Source organism: Vipera berus (assembly GCF_964194415.1).
Source record: "Vipera berus genome assembly, chromosome: 11".
Taxonomy (NCBI): Eukaryota; Metazoa; Chordata; class Lepidosauria; order Squamata; family Viperidae; genus Vipera; species Vipera berus.
The window spans coordinates 508,755-522,980 of record NC_138214.1 but is presented as its reverse complement, the minus strand read 5'-3'; the positions used below and the strand labels follow the sequence as shown (position 1 = coordinate 522,980).

The 14,226-nt window shown below is 47.0% G+C and overlaps 1 protein-coding gene across 3 annotated transcripts; it reads left to right on the top strand.

Annotated features, from left to right (window-relative positions):
- Nucleotides 1-107: 107 nt before the first annotated feature.
- Nucleotides 108-14,204, top strand: OGT (O-linked N-acetylglucosamine (GlcNAc) transferase). Of its 3 annotated transcripts, none has more exons than XM_081336387.1 (22): nucleotides 108-621; nucleotides 3,130-3,310; nucleotides 3,931-4,174; nucleotides 4,706-4,774; nucleotides 7,630-7,746; nucleotides 8,207-8,286; nucleotides 8,435-8,630; nucleotides 8,781-8,921; nucleotides 9,420-9,520; nucleotides 9,622-9,775; nucleotides 9,862-9,963; nucleotides 10,051-10,230; nucleotides 10,345-10,503; nucleotides 10,661-10,750; nucleotides 11,173-11,298; nucleotides 11,793-11,963; nucleotides 12,071-12,187; nucleotides 12,353-12,520; nucleotides 12,667-12,819; nucleotides 12,924-13,176; nucleotides 13,255-13,378; nucleotides 13,556-14,204. In XM_081336387.1, exons 1-22 carry the CDS (start codon nucleotides 585-587, stop codon nucleotides 13,725-13,727), a joined length of 3,135 nt encoding a protein of 1,044 aa, XP_081192513.1. In that variant the 5' UTR covers nucleotides 108-584; the 3' UTR covers nucleotides 13,728-14,204. The 3 variants fall into 3 exon arrangements, with proteins under 3 accessions (XP_081192513.1, XP_081192514.1, XP_081192515.1); XM_081336388.1 differs by having other exon boundaries at nucleotides 109-621; nucleotides 3,160-3,310; XM_081336389.1 differs by lacking the exons at nucleotides 108-621; nucleotides 3,130-3,310; nucleotides 3,931-4,174; nucleotides 4,706-4,774 and adding an exon at nucleotides 4,819-6,429.
- Nucleotides 14,205-14,226: the final 22 nt, after the last annotated feature.

The following is a 14,226-nucleotide window of genomic DNA, read 5'->3' as shown; positions in this document are numbered from 1 at the left end:
GCTGGGGAGGGAGGGACCCAGCTACAAAGGTGTTCGGGAGGGGGAATCAGCACCGTTGCCCCCCCATCTCCGTCGGGGAGAGACGGCCATTTTGCCCTCTATGGGGGAGGGAGACGGAGCCCCGCCCCCTTGCGGTGCCCTTCCCCCGCTGTCCTGCAGCCGAAGTCTCGCCCTTTTCCTTCCCGTCGGCCATCGCGCGCCCTCCCCCCTAGTTGCCCCCTTGTAAGGGAGGGGGAGGCTCGCCGACTAGCTACGGCGCATGCGTTTTGCGGGGTGAAGCGTCCGGCGGAGGATTACGGAGACGGTGCCGGGAGGGCTGTGTTTCTGCGCTTCTACCTGGGGCCTCGTTGGGAAGAGCGAGAGGCAGGAGGCTGTGAATCGCGCAGCGCCCTCCCCGTAAACCTCGCCCTTGCGGGAGGGAGCCAAGTCGCCCTCTCCGAAGTCCAGGGACTATTTCGGGGGAGGAGGAAGAAGAGCCGGCGAGGCGCTTCGCTCGAACGCTGTCTGCTTGCGCGCCGCCATTTCGGGAGGCGCAGCCTGAGGCGCGAGGAAGGCCGATTGCGAGCGAGGCGGCTGCTGGAGCCATGGCGGCGTCTGTGGGGAATGTGGCCGACAGCACAGGTATCTGTCGCCGCGGCCGCGCCTCCCGCCATTCACGGGTGGGGAGGGTGGCCGGGGTCCTCGTCGCGAGGGCGCCGGGCCGCCTCTCGCGTCTCCCTGGCCCGGAATCCTGCCCGGGCCTCCTCCGAGGCAGCCTCTCGACCCAGCTGGGCGGCGGCGCTAAGCCCTCGAGCAGCAGCGGCCCTTTAGCCGTTAGTGGGAAGGAGGACTCGGGACAGCCGGTGGTTTTTCCAGAGATGCGGCAGGCCTCGAGGCCCGGGGCCTCTGCCAGGACGGCGGGAGGTGCGCTGGATACACGTGGGGCCGGGCCTCTCCCTCCTCGGCCTGCGGCTGAAGGACCCGCCCGGCACTGACAGTCGCCCTGCAGGCCGAGGCCGCCGGGACGCTTGCTTTTCCCAAGGTGGATTGGCCGCTCTTCTCGGGGGGGGGGGAGGTGAGACAGGCTGATGAGCTGCACATGCGCAGTTGGTCTGTGCGGTGTTCGGCCAGCGCCCTGGACGGGGCCGCTGCCTTCTGGCTCTGCCATTGCCCCGGGATGGGGAAAGGTGGCCCGAGGACCCCCTCGCTACACTTCACGTCTTCCTTCCAAACAAAATGGTGGTTGGAGCACCCTTCTTCCCACATGAGGGTAAATTACAACTCCTGGCAGACTCTCAGGCCTTCGTGCCTTCCCATTCTTGTTTTAAATGCTGGAGGATTTGTCACTTGCCTCCAAGGGTAGTTATCCAGGGCAGCAGCTGTTAATAGCCTGGGCTCTGGGACCTTATTTCATCGTAGTGCCATATGCGGGTGGTAGATAAAGATACCTGCGACCTCTGGGACAAGTTTGGCTTCTTACGATCACCAGAACAAACTTATGTACGAATATAGCATACAAACCTTTGAATGGAAATAACTGAATACTATATAATTTTTCATGTTTCAACATTTCAAATAGGATAACTAATTTTTAAGGAAATTTCCTAATTCATTTCTCAAAATTAGTGTGTGGTCTTGCTGTTAAAGGAATTGCACCTCTGCTGTGTGGCTCTTCCCCCCACAGATGATAACCTTTCTTCTGATTAACTTGTTTTAAAAAAAAATAGCTTCTATAGCAAAGGGATTTTGTATTTGTATTTGCTTGTATTAAATTTCTACCTCACTGTTGTAGACAAGTGAAATGCTATGGCTGTTTTCCTTCTATTTCTGGATGAATTTTTAATGTATAGAATCTTATTGCTGCATTACATAATAGTATAAGGTTGTTCTCAAGTGACTATATATAAAGAGTGAAAAGACCGTTCAAAATTATCAAAGAAATTCTTGCTTTGAATACATTTTGGGCAAGTGACTTTTACTTGCCTCTTAAACAGATATATGACTTTTTGTTAGTAATGGAATAAATCACTTTGGGAAGGTTACAAATAGTTCAGATGAAAAACAGCTACAAGGAAAAGAATTGGTTTCTCTCATATACAATTTCTCTGTGGGCCCCTTATTGAGCAGCTCCTAGTCCCTTGAGGACTGTGATAATCAACTTTTTTTAAAAAAATATTTTTAAAAAAAACCTAAAGTGATGTGATGCTGTTGAAATTGCTTTTTTTTTTTAAAAAAAAAGTGGGCATTCTGATTCGGTGAATTATTTGCTAACTTACCATCTTGATGGAAAATTACCGGGAAGTGTTGTGCAAGCTTTTATCAGGCTTTTTGCAAAGCTTGTGCAAATCTTCCTTTTCTTCTCTGAAGATAAGTTCAGCTTCTCATCAAACTACTAGTTGACTTATTTTATTATTTGTAACACTGTAGTTTGTGGTAAATATTTTACTTCTTTAGTTCACAGCAGTTTATCAGACTTGAATTAATTTTAGACATTGTTTCAGTGTTAATTTTCAAGTGTATTAGAAAAATTGATTCCTAGTCCAGCAAATGTTGAGTTTCATAATCTCCCTTCTCATGATTTTATTGGGGAGAGAATATTGCTCTGGTGCTGACAACAGATGATGAACACACAGGAAAACCAATGATCTATAGCTTTTTCTGAACAAAGTCTGGAGGTCATCTCAGCAATGTTAAGTTTATTTGGTAGATAACAATACTTACTGTATGCAATCATTTCATTGCATGGAATCATGTTTTTATTTTCTTACATGGAACATTTTGATTTTAACATTACAGTAAGGCTTGTGTTGAACAATGGTATATTCCTCATATTGGCCTGTTTGAAAAAAGAATGAAAGATTGTCACCTAGACTAAATCAGATAGTCTGGGTCATGGCTGAGCTAAAGCTGAAGATGCTAAGATGGGGTTGGGGGAAGGGGGGGAATCGACATCTTTGAAGCTTGACAATGACCATCATTGAGTTAGGGAGTCCCTATGTCTCTGTCTAATCATCAAATACCTCTTGGATGTTGGCATTTCATCTTTTAATTTGTACACCATTATTTACCCATTGTTATTATCCATTGTTTATCCATTTTCTAACGTTTTGTTTCCCCCTCCTTCCCCTGAATGTTTTGGTGATCCCTCAGAACCAACGAAACGTATGCTTTCCTTCCAAGGCTTGGCGGAGTTGGCTCACCGGGAGTATCAAGCAGGAGATTTTGAAGCAGCCGAGAGGCACTGCATGCAGCTTTGGCGCCAAGAGCCTGACAACACGGGTGTGCTCTTACTACTCTCCTCCATTCACTTCCAGTGTCGCAGGCTGGACAGGTAAGGAAGCTGGTGCCTCTCTCTCTCCCTCTGTGTGTGTGTGTGTGTGTGTGTGTGTGTGTGTAAGAGAGAGAGAGAGAGAGAGAGAGAGAGAGAGTTTTCTGTGTTTGTCTTATTGTAATACATGACGAAAGATACATTGCATATCAGCAGACCCTGGCTCTTAAGGCCGTCCAAGTGAGATTACCCTTGCTGCTGCTGCAGCAGTAATTGTTGAAAAAGAGATTGTGCCCTGTCCCAGTGCTCTAGAGTAAGGTAGCTCTTGCTCATTGTTCTCTTCAGCAGGATGCCTTAAGTGGAAACTCAACTTCTCTGCCTGTCCCACAGGCTCACTGGAAGCAATAAGATTAAAATCTGCTTCTGTGGAAGAAGTGAATGTGTGCGTCCTATCACAGCTACCCAATTGTGTAGCCCTCAGGCTCAAAAAGATGGGAAGGTGTCTTCTAATGAATGGCAGTTAACTGTGGCCATCTGTAGGCAATTTTTTTATGCACAATTAAAATGTCTTTTTCAGATGTTGAACTCTGATTCTGTTGATAGTTCTTAAACCATCAAAGATCCAGTGAACAATTATTACCTTGACAAAGGCACCTTCAATCTTCAATCTGTGTCTTCTCCAGGTCTGCTCACTTCAGCACTTTGGCGATCAAGCAGAATCCCTTATTGGCAGAAGCCTACTCCAATCTGGGAAATGTGTATAAGGAACGTGGACAGCTGCAGGAGGCCATCGAACACTACCGGCACGCTCTTCGCCTCAAGCCAGACTTCATTGATGGATACATTAACCTCGCTGCTGCTTTGGTAGCTGCAGGAGACATGGAAGGGGCAGTGCAGGCCTATGTTTCTGCCCTGCAGTACAACCCTGTGAGTAGAGATGGTGCCGATCTCTTGGAAAAGCTTTTTTCTCCAAAAGAAGTTTGGAAAGGTCCCCTTTAACGCTGTGGGGGTGACAATGCTGGGTGGGCTGCTGACTTGTGTGAACCAACGTTCTCCAGTGTGGTGCCCTTGAGAAACCCTTGGTGGGTAACAGCTCCTGTCTATCCTGTTGGGAGAATTGGTATTTGGAGGAGTTTCTGTTCGCTATCCTGCACTGCTTCTTACCTGAGCAGCTTATTGGCTCTTCTCGTCTTCTGCAAGGACATGTGCCATCTCTTAATTTAGGCATCTCTCCTGTTCTTCCTGTAATGCGTTCCCCCATGCTTCTAAGTATGGTTCCCCCATGCTTCTAAGTATTTTCTCAGTTCCCAGTAAATTCCAACACCTTCCAGTCTTCCCCTTTACAGAAGATTATTAAAAGTACACTAGAAGCTTAGTTGATTAGTTTCTTTATTGCAGTGCTCTCGTGTTGATCTGGGTCGGCTGTGCTGGTGGTGATAGAACCCATTTGTTTTTCAGGACTTGTACTGTGTGCGTAGTGACCTGGGGAATCTGCTCAAAGCCCTGGGTCGCTTGGAAGAAGCCAAGGTAGGTGTTCTGTAGAGTCAGTCTTTTGAACAATGTGAACGCTTGCGCCAAGTCTTCCATTCTCCGTTGGCCTCCAAGAGTCCCGAGACGTGGCTGAACACTGAAGGCTCTGAGTTGCCCCAGGGTAGTGGCAGGGCGAGATATGGCAGGCCCGTGTTAACCCTTGCTTTAAGGCGAGAAGTGGAACACTGAGTCTTGCTGCAGAATGAGACTATCCATTATGGTGAAGTGACTGGCAGGGGCGCCACTACTCTGATCTGGAAATAACATGGCCCCAAACTGAGGCTTGCCTGCTGATGCCAAGCCAGTGACTTAGTCCGTGCTTCCTGCGAATGCTCTTCTAAAGTCCTTTGTGGCTTGTAAGTGTAGAAGAACCTTATCAAATGTTACCCTATGAATATGGTATTAAAAAGATTCTTTAACCCCTCCCCTCCCCCGGCCCCAACCTGGTTAGTGGAAGAAAGGCTAGCAAACATCATTGTTGCAGTTGGGTTCTTCAGACGGATCTGTTTTTGCCCAAATGTTGAATAAAGGTGTTGGTTTGCTTGGAAAATGACCTGATCAAAGAAAAACTTGCTACATTAAGTGGAAAGGTGGCTTCTAGCAGTCTGGTTTCCAACTAAGAATTTGAATACCAGGATGGGTTTTGAGGCTCTTGGCGTGACAAAAACTTAGAATGCAAAAAAAGGGAAAGAACAACTGGGAATAGTCTTGTTACAAGCCACCTTACGCATTTGTGCAGCAGGGGTGAGGAGTGTGGAGGAACCAGAAGGACCTCCGCGGCAGTCCTTCACTTCACGCCCCGCGCGCTTGCTACTAAGTGGAGTGTATGAGGAGTGTAGCTGTCTGGCTGGCTGCTGTGCCTCTGGGCTGGGGAGGGAATTTGGCTTGCCTGAAGGATTGGCGTTTGGGCTATGGAACTGGGTCTGGCCATGTAGCTGCCCTGGAAATGGATGCTGGTGGGTGTGAAATGTCTTTTTGAGAAGACCAGCAATGCTCAGCCTGTCGGGTGGACAGCTAACATGAATTGCACTTCACTGCAGCTTTTAGTGTGACTGGTATAGGCCAAGACGCTGCGCCTGCCTTAGATTGCTGACTTCTTTATTTCAGAGCTTGGAGACACCTAGATTGAAAGTGTGACTCTGTTTCTGTGAGAATTCCACTAAAAAAGGGCAAGATAACTAAAGACACATACTTGAAATAAATTGCAATGTATTTCTTTGGCTGTCAGTGCATTTGTAAGATCAAACCAGCAAGAATATTTGCTATTTCAAGTAAAATTTAAGTTTTGTGGAAATTTCAGAGCCTTTCTTCCAAATGCCCTGCTGTTTGCAGTTATCCCCGATTAACCCTTTCCCATCTGCATGTCTCCCATGTTACAGAAAACTGTCCTGAACCCTTGTGTTAGACATATCCAGAGATTTTCAATTGCTTTGTTGAACTTTTTACTAATGATCTTGTTTTATTTTCTCTCTTGTTTTTGGTTTTTCACCATTGATATTGTATTTAGAAGGTTTCAGGTGGGTGAAACCTCCTATTCCATGCGTAAGGTGCCTCGCTGAAGGGAGCTCGAGGCCTGGATCTAGGGCAGACACACTCCTCCTCCTCCTCCTCTTCCAGCAAGGAACGCACCGAAAACTCACATGAGAAATATGGTAACGGGTTTGTAACTGCCACAGCAAAACCATTTGCCTCCATGCCTGAATCTTCTGTCTTGTGGCTTCAGAAACAGTTTAAGTATTTAATGTACAAGAAGTAATGTTAGAGAATATTTTATAGTCCTAGCCACAATTCTTTCAAAGATATATTGTAAAAGTAAATTAAAGATATAAGAAATAATAATTGGAGTTACTATAGTTAAAGCTTCTAACTCTTCCTGGTTGTTCATTTTTTTCCTTTTTCTTCTTTGTTTGGATTGCAGCGTTCTGCTCTTCTGATGATGCGCTGTGATCCTGCAGTAGCGCAAAGGCTGCGCAGCGGAAATGCGCCTTGCGTGCGATTGTGCCCTTGTGAATGGTTGATCAGATATGATTCATCTCTAACTGCGTGGCTTACCAATCCCTGTGCTGTAGGATTTTTGATACAATTGGGTTTGCAGTGCATTCGAATTTCAGACACAAATTGAACACTAACAGTTTTCACAGAGGCCTCTCTGGTAGATTAATCAGTCTGGCTGGCCGTTCACAGTCTCCAGGGCCGTTCTACACAGTGCAGCAGTTTGCAGCGATAGCGCAGCGGCGCGCTGTTAGGGAGCGCTTGCGGCGTCTTGCGCTTGCATTGCAGGGACCTGAACCTTTGGGCAAACCTGGTATTTGAGGTTTTGGAAGCTGAAGGAAGCACTGAGATGAAGAGAAAGGCAGGATCAGGGCTGTGCCCTGGAGTTGAAAGGGGGCAGGGTGTTTTCCAGGCTGTCTCCTTAAAGGCACCATTGGCACGTGCTGCCTGTTTTAGGTAGCTCATTGGGAAAGTCGTGGTCAAGCGTCATCCAGCTGCTTTAGATGCTTTCTATTCAGCTTGTTTTCCAAGCCACTGTGTTAAAAGTTGCTTCTGTAGTTGATGCTTGCTTTGGATTCCACAGGGATGCGGTGAACCTGGAGGTCTTGGAGGTGGAAATTTCCTGATTTGATTAAGGGGTATGATGTGCAGATCAATCTAACTGAAGATGGTGGGTTTGCCCTTGGGTTTTGGTTTGCGCCAGCGCAGGATCAGCCAGCTGTTTACAACCCTTTAGTTTTGGCGCAAGCAAGCCTATACTGCAGGATCACTTTTGGCGGGTTGGAGAAGAAATACTAACAATGTTTTTCTCAATTTTCTTTGTGCAATTATTCCCTCCCCTTATCTTTAATCCTTCCAAGGCCTGTTATTTGAAGGCAATTGAAACGCAACCCAATTTCGCAGTTGCATGGAGTAATCTTGGCTGTGTATTCAATGCTCAAGGAGAAATCTGGCTTGCCATTCATCACTTTGAAAAGGTAACTGGGAGTGTTGACGTTCCATTTTCAAAATGCTTAGCAAAGAGAGGGAGCCTGGCTACCCGGGACAAAAGCAGGGTTGTGTCTCTCTATTCGTGGTCTGTGTGAATGAAGAGTGATGCCTTATAAGAAGCGACCAAAAAGAAAAATGGCTTTTGGAACCCCTGGATTTTTATCACTTCCAAACTTTGGGAAGGATAATTATGAAGAGGAAGGAGGCCTGCAGTGTGATAATCACAATTGAAATGGGTGGTGGGTGAAATCTTAAGGATGGCTGTGTAGTCCTCTTGTTTCATGTAAAAATTTACTATAGGAAAGCTGGTAAACTAGGAGATGAGATGAAAGAGACTTCCCAGGGATACTTCCTTCAAATGTGATTGCAGTATTACCTTTGTTTCAGTAGGAAATAGAGTCAGCTGGTCTAAAGCAGACCTCTTATGCTTGTTGTCAATTTTCTAAGGCTGTGACCCTTGACCCAAACTTCTTGGATGCTTACATCAATCTGGGGAATGTTTTGAAGGAAGCCCGGATATTCGACAGGTAATCCAACAAAACCAATCCTTCCCAGGCTAGGGCTTGGCTTTCTGTCTACCTGGGGGTGGAGGTAGGCCAGGGCAGTGTTCTGTGTAATCATTAATTCCTGTGCCCCGTGGATCATCAGCTTGATTTGTAGCATCTCTCATTTTAGAGCTGTTGCAGCCTACCTGAGAGCCCTGAGCCTGAGTCCAAACCATGCAGTTGTGCACGGCAACCTGGCCTGCGTCTATTATGAACAGGGGCTGATCGACCTGGCCATAGACACCTATAAGCGTGCCATTGAGCTGCAGCCGCACTTCCCCGATGCTTACTGCAACCTGGCCAACGCCCTTAAGGAGAAAGGCAGCGTAAGACACCATTTCTCACTGGCCGGGGTGGGCTTGATTGATCCAGTAGTGGAGCCTGGTTGCATCGTAAAAGCTTTGGCTCCAGTGTCTGAAAGAGTGTGGTCCTTCTCTTTTTTAAAATACTAAACTTAGTTTAATCTACGTTAACAGGTTGCTGAAGCAGAGGAATGTTACAACACAGCCCTTCGCCTGTGTCCCACTCACGCAGATTCCCTCAATAACCTGGCAAACATCAAGCGGGAACAAGGAAATATTGAAGAGGCTGTCCGCCTCTACCGTAAAGCTCTTGAGGTCCGCTTGTCAGTCATTATCCATGACAGTCGGCCTCACACGTGCTCCTAGGGAGCCTGGCCTGCCTTCCTTTAGTTTGGTAGCAATGAAATAAAGGTTAAGAACGTCTGCCTGGAAAAGAGGGAAGATTATTCTCTAGAATTTTGATTACCTCTTGGAAAGGGTTACATTGTGCTTCTGTTTCTATTGGGCCTCTTCAGGGATGTTGAAAATCCCTCTACTCTTTGTGGCCAGCTAGTGCAGGGAGAGAAGGATCAGAGAGCAGGAGAGATAGAAAGGAAGGGCTGTGTGGGAAAATATAACTTGGTGAGTTAAACAGGGTGGGATGAGCAATTCACAGCACACAGTGGTTCTGGGCAGCTCCAGGATGATGTGGGGTATGTCATTCAATATACATCCATTATTTTTCAGTACTTTTTAAGTTAAAAATGATAAAAGTGATTTGGATCCTAGAGACAGATTTTCCTGGAAGAACTAAGGCCATTTTGTTTCCTGCAGGTTTTCCCAGAATTTGCAGCCGCCCATTCCAATTTAGCAAGTGTTCTACAGCAGCAGGGAAAGCTGCAGGAGGCTCTCATGCATTACAAGGAAGCTATCAGGTAAGGCTTTAAACGTTTGGAATGGCTGAGAGTTGATCGGGATTATTCTGCTGTGAACAGTGCTCTTCCTTACAACCCCCCCCCCCTTGTCTGTGGTTTAGAATCAGCCCCACATTTGCCGATGCCTACTCCAACATGGGGAACACCTTAAAGGAGATGCAGGATGTCCAGGGAGCTCTGCAGTGCTACACACGGGCCATCCAGATAAACCCTGCCTTTGCTGATGCTCACAGCAATCTGGCTTCCATCCACAAGGTAGGCCTGGTCTGGTCCAAGTCAGGCCTGGTAGCCGTGGCAGCAAGTCGCTCCTCCTCACTTGGCTCCTCTTCCTCTGCTTCCAGGATTCAGGGAACATACCGGAGGCCATTGCTTCATACCGCACTGCTTTGAAACTGAAACCTGACTTCCCAGATGCCTATTGCAATTTGGCACACTGTTTGCAGGTAAAGAGACTCGATTTGAGTTCTTTGAAAATCGGGCAGCTTTTCTGTATTAGCAAGCTACACAGACCACTGCTTGTTCTTTTTAAGATTGTTTGTGACTGGACCGATTATGATGAACGAATGAAGAAGCTAGTTACCATAGTTGCTGATCAGCTGGAGAAGAACCGACTCCCTTCCGTCCACCCTCACCATAGCATGCTCTACCCGCTGTCTCACAGCTTCCGAAAGGCTATAGCGGAACGACATGGAAACCTCTGTCTGGACAAGGTGGGTTCACTGCTCAAAAGCTTCGCAGCATCCATTCCTTTGGAAGACACAGGCTTGGAAGGAGGGGGGGGTCCCTTAATGCACTACAAGTAGCTGCCATTTTTCCCTTGCCAGATCAATGTGCTTCACAAACCCCCATATGAGCACCCTAAGGAGTTGAAGGCCAGCGAAGGCAGGCTCCGTGTGGGCTATGTCAGCTCCGACTTTGGGAATCACCCCACGTCGCATCTCATGCAGTCAATCCCAGGCATGCACAACCCAGACAAATTTGAGGTAAGGGGCCTTTGAAGGAAGTTGGCACCTTGCTTGAACTGATAGAATGTCCTGGAAGTTGCGCCCTTTATAAATGCAGCCCTTTTTGATCACGTGCTGTAGAAAGCAGCCTCTGGTGATCCTGAATCCCAAACATCGCAGTGTTGCTCCCTTCTAGGTGTTTTGCTATGCACTGAGCCCTGACGACGGCACAAACTTCCGAGTGAAAGTAATGGCTGAAGCAAATCATTTCATTGATTTATCTCAGGTAAGAGTGATTCCCAGGATGCAAAAAAAAACTGTTGGTGTCTGAGCACAGGAAACTTCATAGAATAGCATGGCTTTGTTGTAAAGTTGGTGGGGTGTAGTCTTAAACTTGAGATGAAAATGACTTTAGTTCCAATGTTGAGCAACACAGCGCAATCATGCTCGCGCAATCATGCTCTCTACTAGTTAACGACCTTGGCAATTAAAGGCCGCGCTCTAGCATTCAGAATAACTGGTCCATCTTTATGGCTTTATGTTTGGAGATTTAGAAGTTGCATCAAAATTTTTGACGTCTTCTTGAATCTGTTTTTGGAAAACAAAAGTCAAATGTTGCCCTGATACATCAGTCCATGAATGTTGGTTGCCATCCTTGAACAAAGCAGAAAGATGGCTTAGCAACATTTTTTAATTTTGGCCTCCTAGGTTCCATGCAATGGGAAAGCCGCTGATCGCATCCACCAAGACGGCATACATATCCTCATTAACATGAATGGCTACACCAAGGGAGCCCGGAACGAGCTGTTTGCCCTCAGGCCAGCACCAATCCAGGTAACACAGCTGCCCTGAAGTCACTTCAGAGGCTTCTTTCTGTGAAAATTACCTCCTTTCTCCCTACTTCCTTTGGATTTTATTTTATGTGAGTGGTAGGCGAATTTTGCTCACACTATTACAAAGGAATAACAATGCTTTTGGTGCATGATAAAAACTGTTTGTCCTGCCTTGAAGTTGGGTCACAGGAATGCCCCAAATTTCATATTAGAAATAGAGTGTTTCAGTCTTTAAATCCCCTTGCTTGCAATAATTTAAAATTTATCTAAACTGGTTGTTTAATTTTATTTTTAAAAACTCGTGCTCTTAGTTATCCACTAAATACATGAAGTAGTCATCAGCTCTATGTTGTCTCCTGAAATTTTCTGAAAGACGTTTTTGTGGCTGGTTGTGATAATTGCTATTTTGTAAATATATACTGTAGGGTTCTTTCAGGACACTGTTGGAGATTTGGGGTGACCTTGACCCCAGACATGCTTTATCTTCATTTCTAGGCTATGTGGCTGGGCTATCCAGGGACTAGCGGTGCCTTATTCATGGATTATATCATCACAGACAGAGAAACTTCACCCATAGAGGTAGCTGAGCAGTACTCCGAAAAGCTGGCTTACATGCCCAATACATTCTTCATTGGAGATCATGCAAATATGTTCCCACACCTGAAGGTACTGTGGAGTTCAGTGAGCAAGGCTAGAGTCGGCCAGCTTTGTTTCTCTCTGAAGTTAACATAAGCTCAATTTCCAGCCTCCTCAAAACATTTCTTTTCTTTCAGAAAAAAGCAGTTATTGACTTCAAATCGAATGGGCATATTTACGATAACAGAATTGTTCTGAACGGCATCGATCTAAAGGCCTTTCTCGATAGCCTACCTGATGTAAAAATGGTAAAGGTGAGAACATTTCAGGAACATGGATAGCACAGCATGAACATGGAGACAACTCAGCAGTATCTTGTAAAGGGCTGCAAATGGGGAAATGAGAAGGCTAATCTGTTTGGCTGGCTGGCTGCCTCCTCTTTCTGAAGACAAATGGGTTTTGCTTGTCTTGGTTTCTAGATGAAATGTCCTGATGGAGGAGACAACGCAGACAGCAGCGCTGGTCTCAGCATGCCCGTCATCCCCATGAACACAATTGCAGAAGCTGTGATTGACATGATAAATCGTGGACAAATTCAGATAACAATAAATGGATTCAACATTAGCAATGGATTAGCAACTACTCAGGTGAAAATCTGCATCTCCTGTTTTGGGATTCTGGAGCTCCGAAAGTTGAGGGTCTTGGTTGGGGAAGGAGGGAGGAAGGGGGAACTGGCCTTGTGAAAGGCAGTGGAGGAAGGCCTGCAGCACCCTGAGTGAATTCTTACATTTAGATCAACAATAAAGCTGCAACTGGTGAGGAGGTTCCACGCACCATCATTGTCACCACTCGATCCCAGTATGGGCTCCCTGAAGATTCAGTTGTCTATTGTAACTTCAATCAGCTTTATAAGATTGACCCGTCCACTCTGCAAATGTGGGCTAATGTGAGTAATTAGGTTCTTTTTAAAACGTGGACTTGAGGGTGGAGTTTTGTCTAGGTCATGTTGCACGTGCCTAAAGCCTCTCATTTTGTCTTTCCTGCCTTTAGATCCTGAAGCATGTTCCAAACAGTGTTTTATGGCTGTTGCGATTCCCAGCTGTGGGGGAGCCAAATATCCAGCAGTATGCTCAAAACATGGGCCTGCCCCAGAACCGCATCATCTTCTCCCCTGTTGCTCCCAAAGAAGAGCATGTGAGGAGGGGCCAACTGGCCGATGTCTGCCTCGACACTCCCCTTTGTAACGGCCACACCACAGGGATGGACGTGCTCTGGGCTGGGACTCCAATGGTCACAATGCCAGGTAAGCGGGGGAGGCTCTGCCCAGTAAGGAAGTGGCGTGTGCCTGAGCAGCTGTGAGCATCTTGTCTTCTGCCTCCAGGAGAGACACTGGCCTCCCGGGTGGCGGCCTCCCAGCTGACTTGCCTTGGCTGCCCTGAACTCATCGCAAAGAGTCGGCAGGAATATGAAGATATTGCAGTGAAACTGGGAACGGATCTAGAATAGTAAGTGTGTTTCTGAGGTATGGGAACCCTAGTGGGTTCAGTCCTGAAAGTGCCCAGGGGAAGAGTCGTTGGGACTGGAGGAACGATTAGCCTGCGCCAAATAGTTGGAACGTGAGAAAGGATGAGTGTCTGAAGCCAAGGGCTTCTAAGCACTGGGGGTTTGTTCTTCCCCTGCAGCCTGAAGAAGATTCGTGGCAAGGTCTGGAAGCAGAGAATATCCAGCCCCCTGTTCAACACCAAGCAGTACACGATGGAGTTGGAGCGGCTTTATCTCCTGATGTGGGAGCACTGTGCAGCTGGCAACAAGCCAGAGCACATCAATTCCCTGGAGAGTGGCGAATCCGCCTAAATCACTGGTGTGTGGAAGCTGTCAGGAGGCTCCTGGGCAGAAGCCACAGACAGGGACTTTGCCTCTGCTTCGTCTACCTGGAACTTGTAGCAGAAACCATCTATGGCTGGAACTGGAGAGAGCAGCCGGACTTGCCTCTTGCATGATGGAGGAGGTGGAACTGCCTGTCCTGGCCAAGCTTTTGCCGCCGGGCTCAGCTGGGCTCCGATGTGCGTCTCTGGGCTGGGCTTTACAAGGAGAGGTGTAAAACAGCCAGGCAGCTGCAATTTCATGGATTGATTCAGTTTTCCTAGAAGTTAGATCTCTCTCTTCCTTCGTGGATTGGAACTGGAGCTTTTTTTTTAACGATTGGTTTTCGGGTATTCCTGTTGGTACACATGTGGGTCTGACAAGGTTTCCAGCTAGTTTGAGTTGCTCCTCCCCGAGAATCTCTGCTGGTGAAGCTTTTTTATGGGTTTTATAAACCACTTGAGCCAACATCAGCCTCCTTAATGTCTGA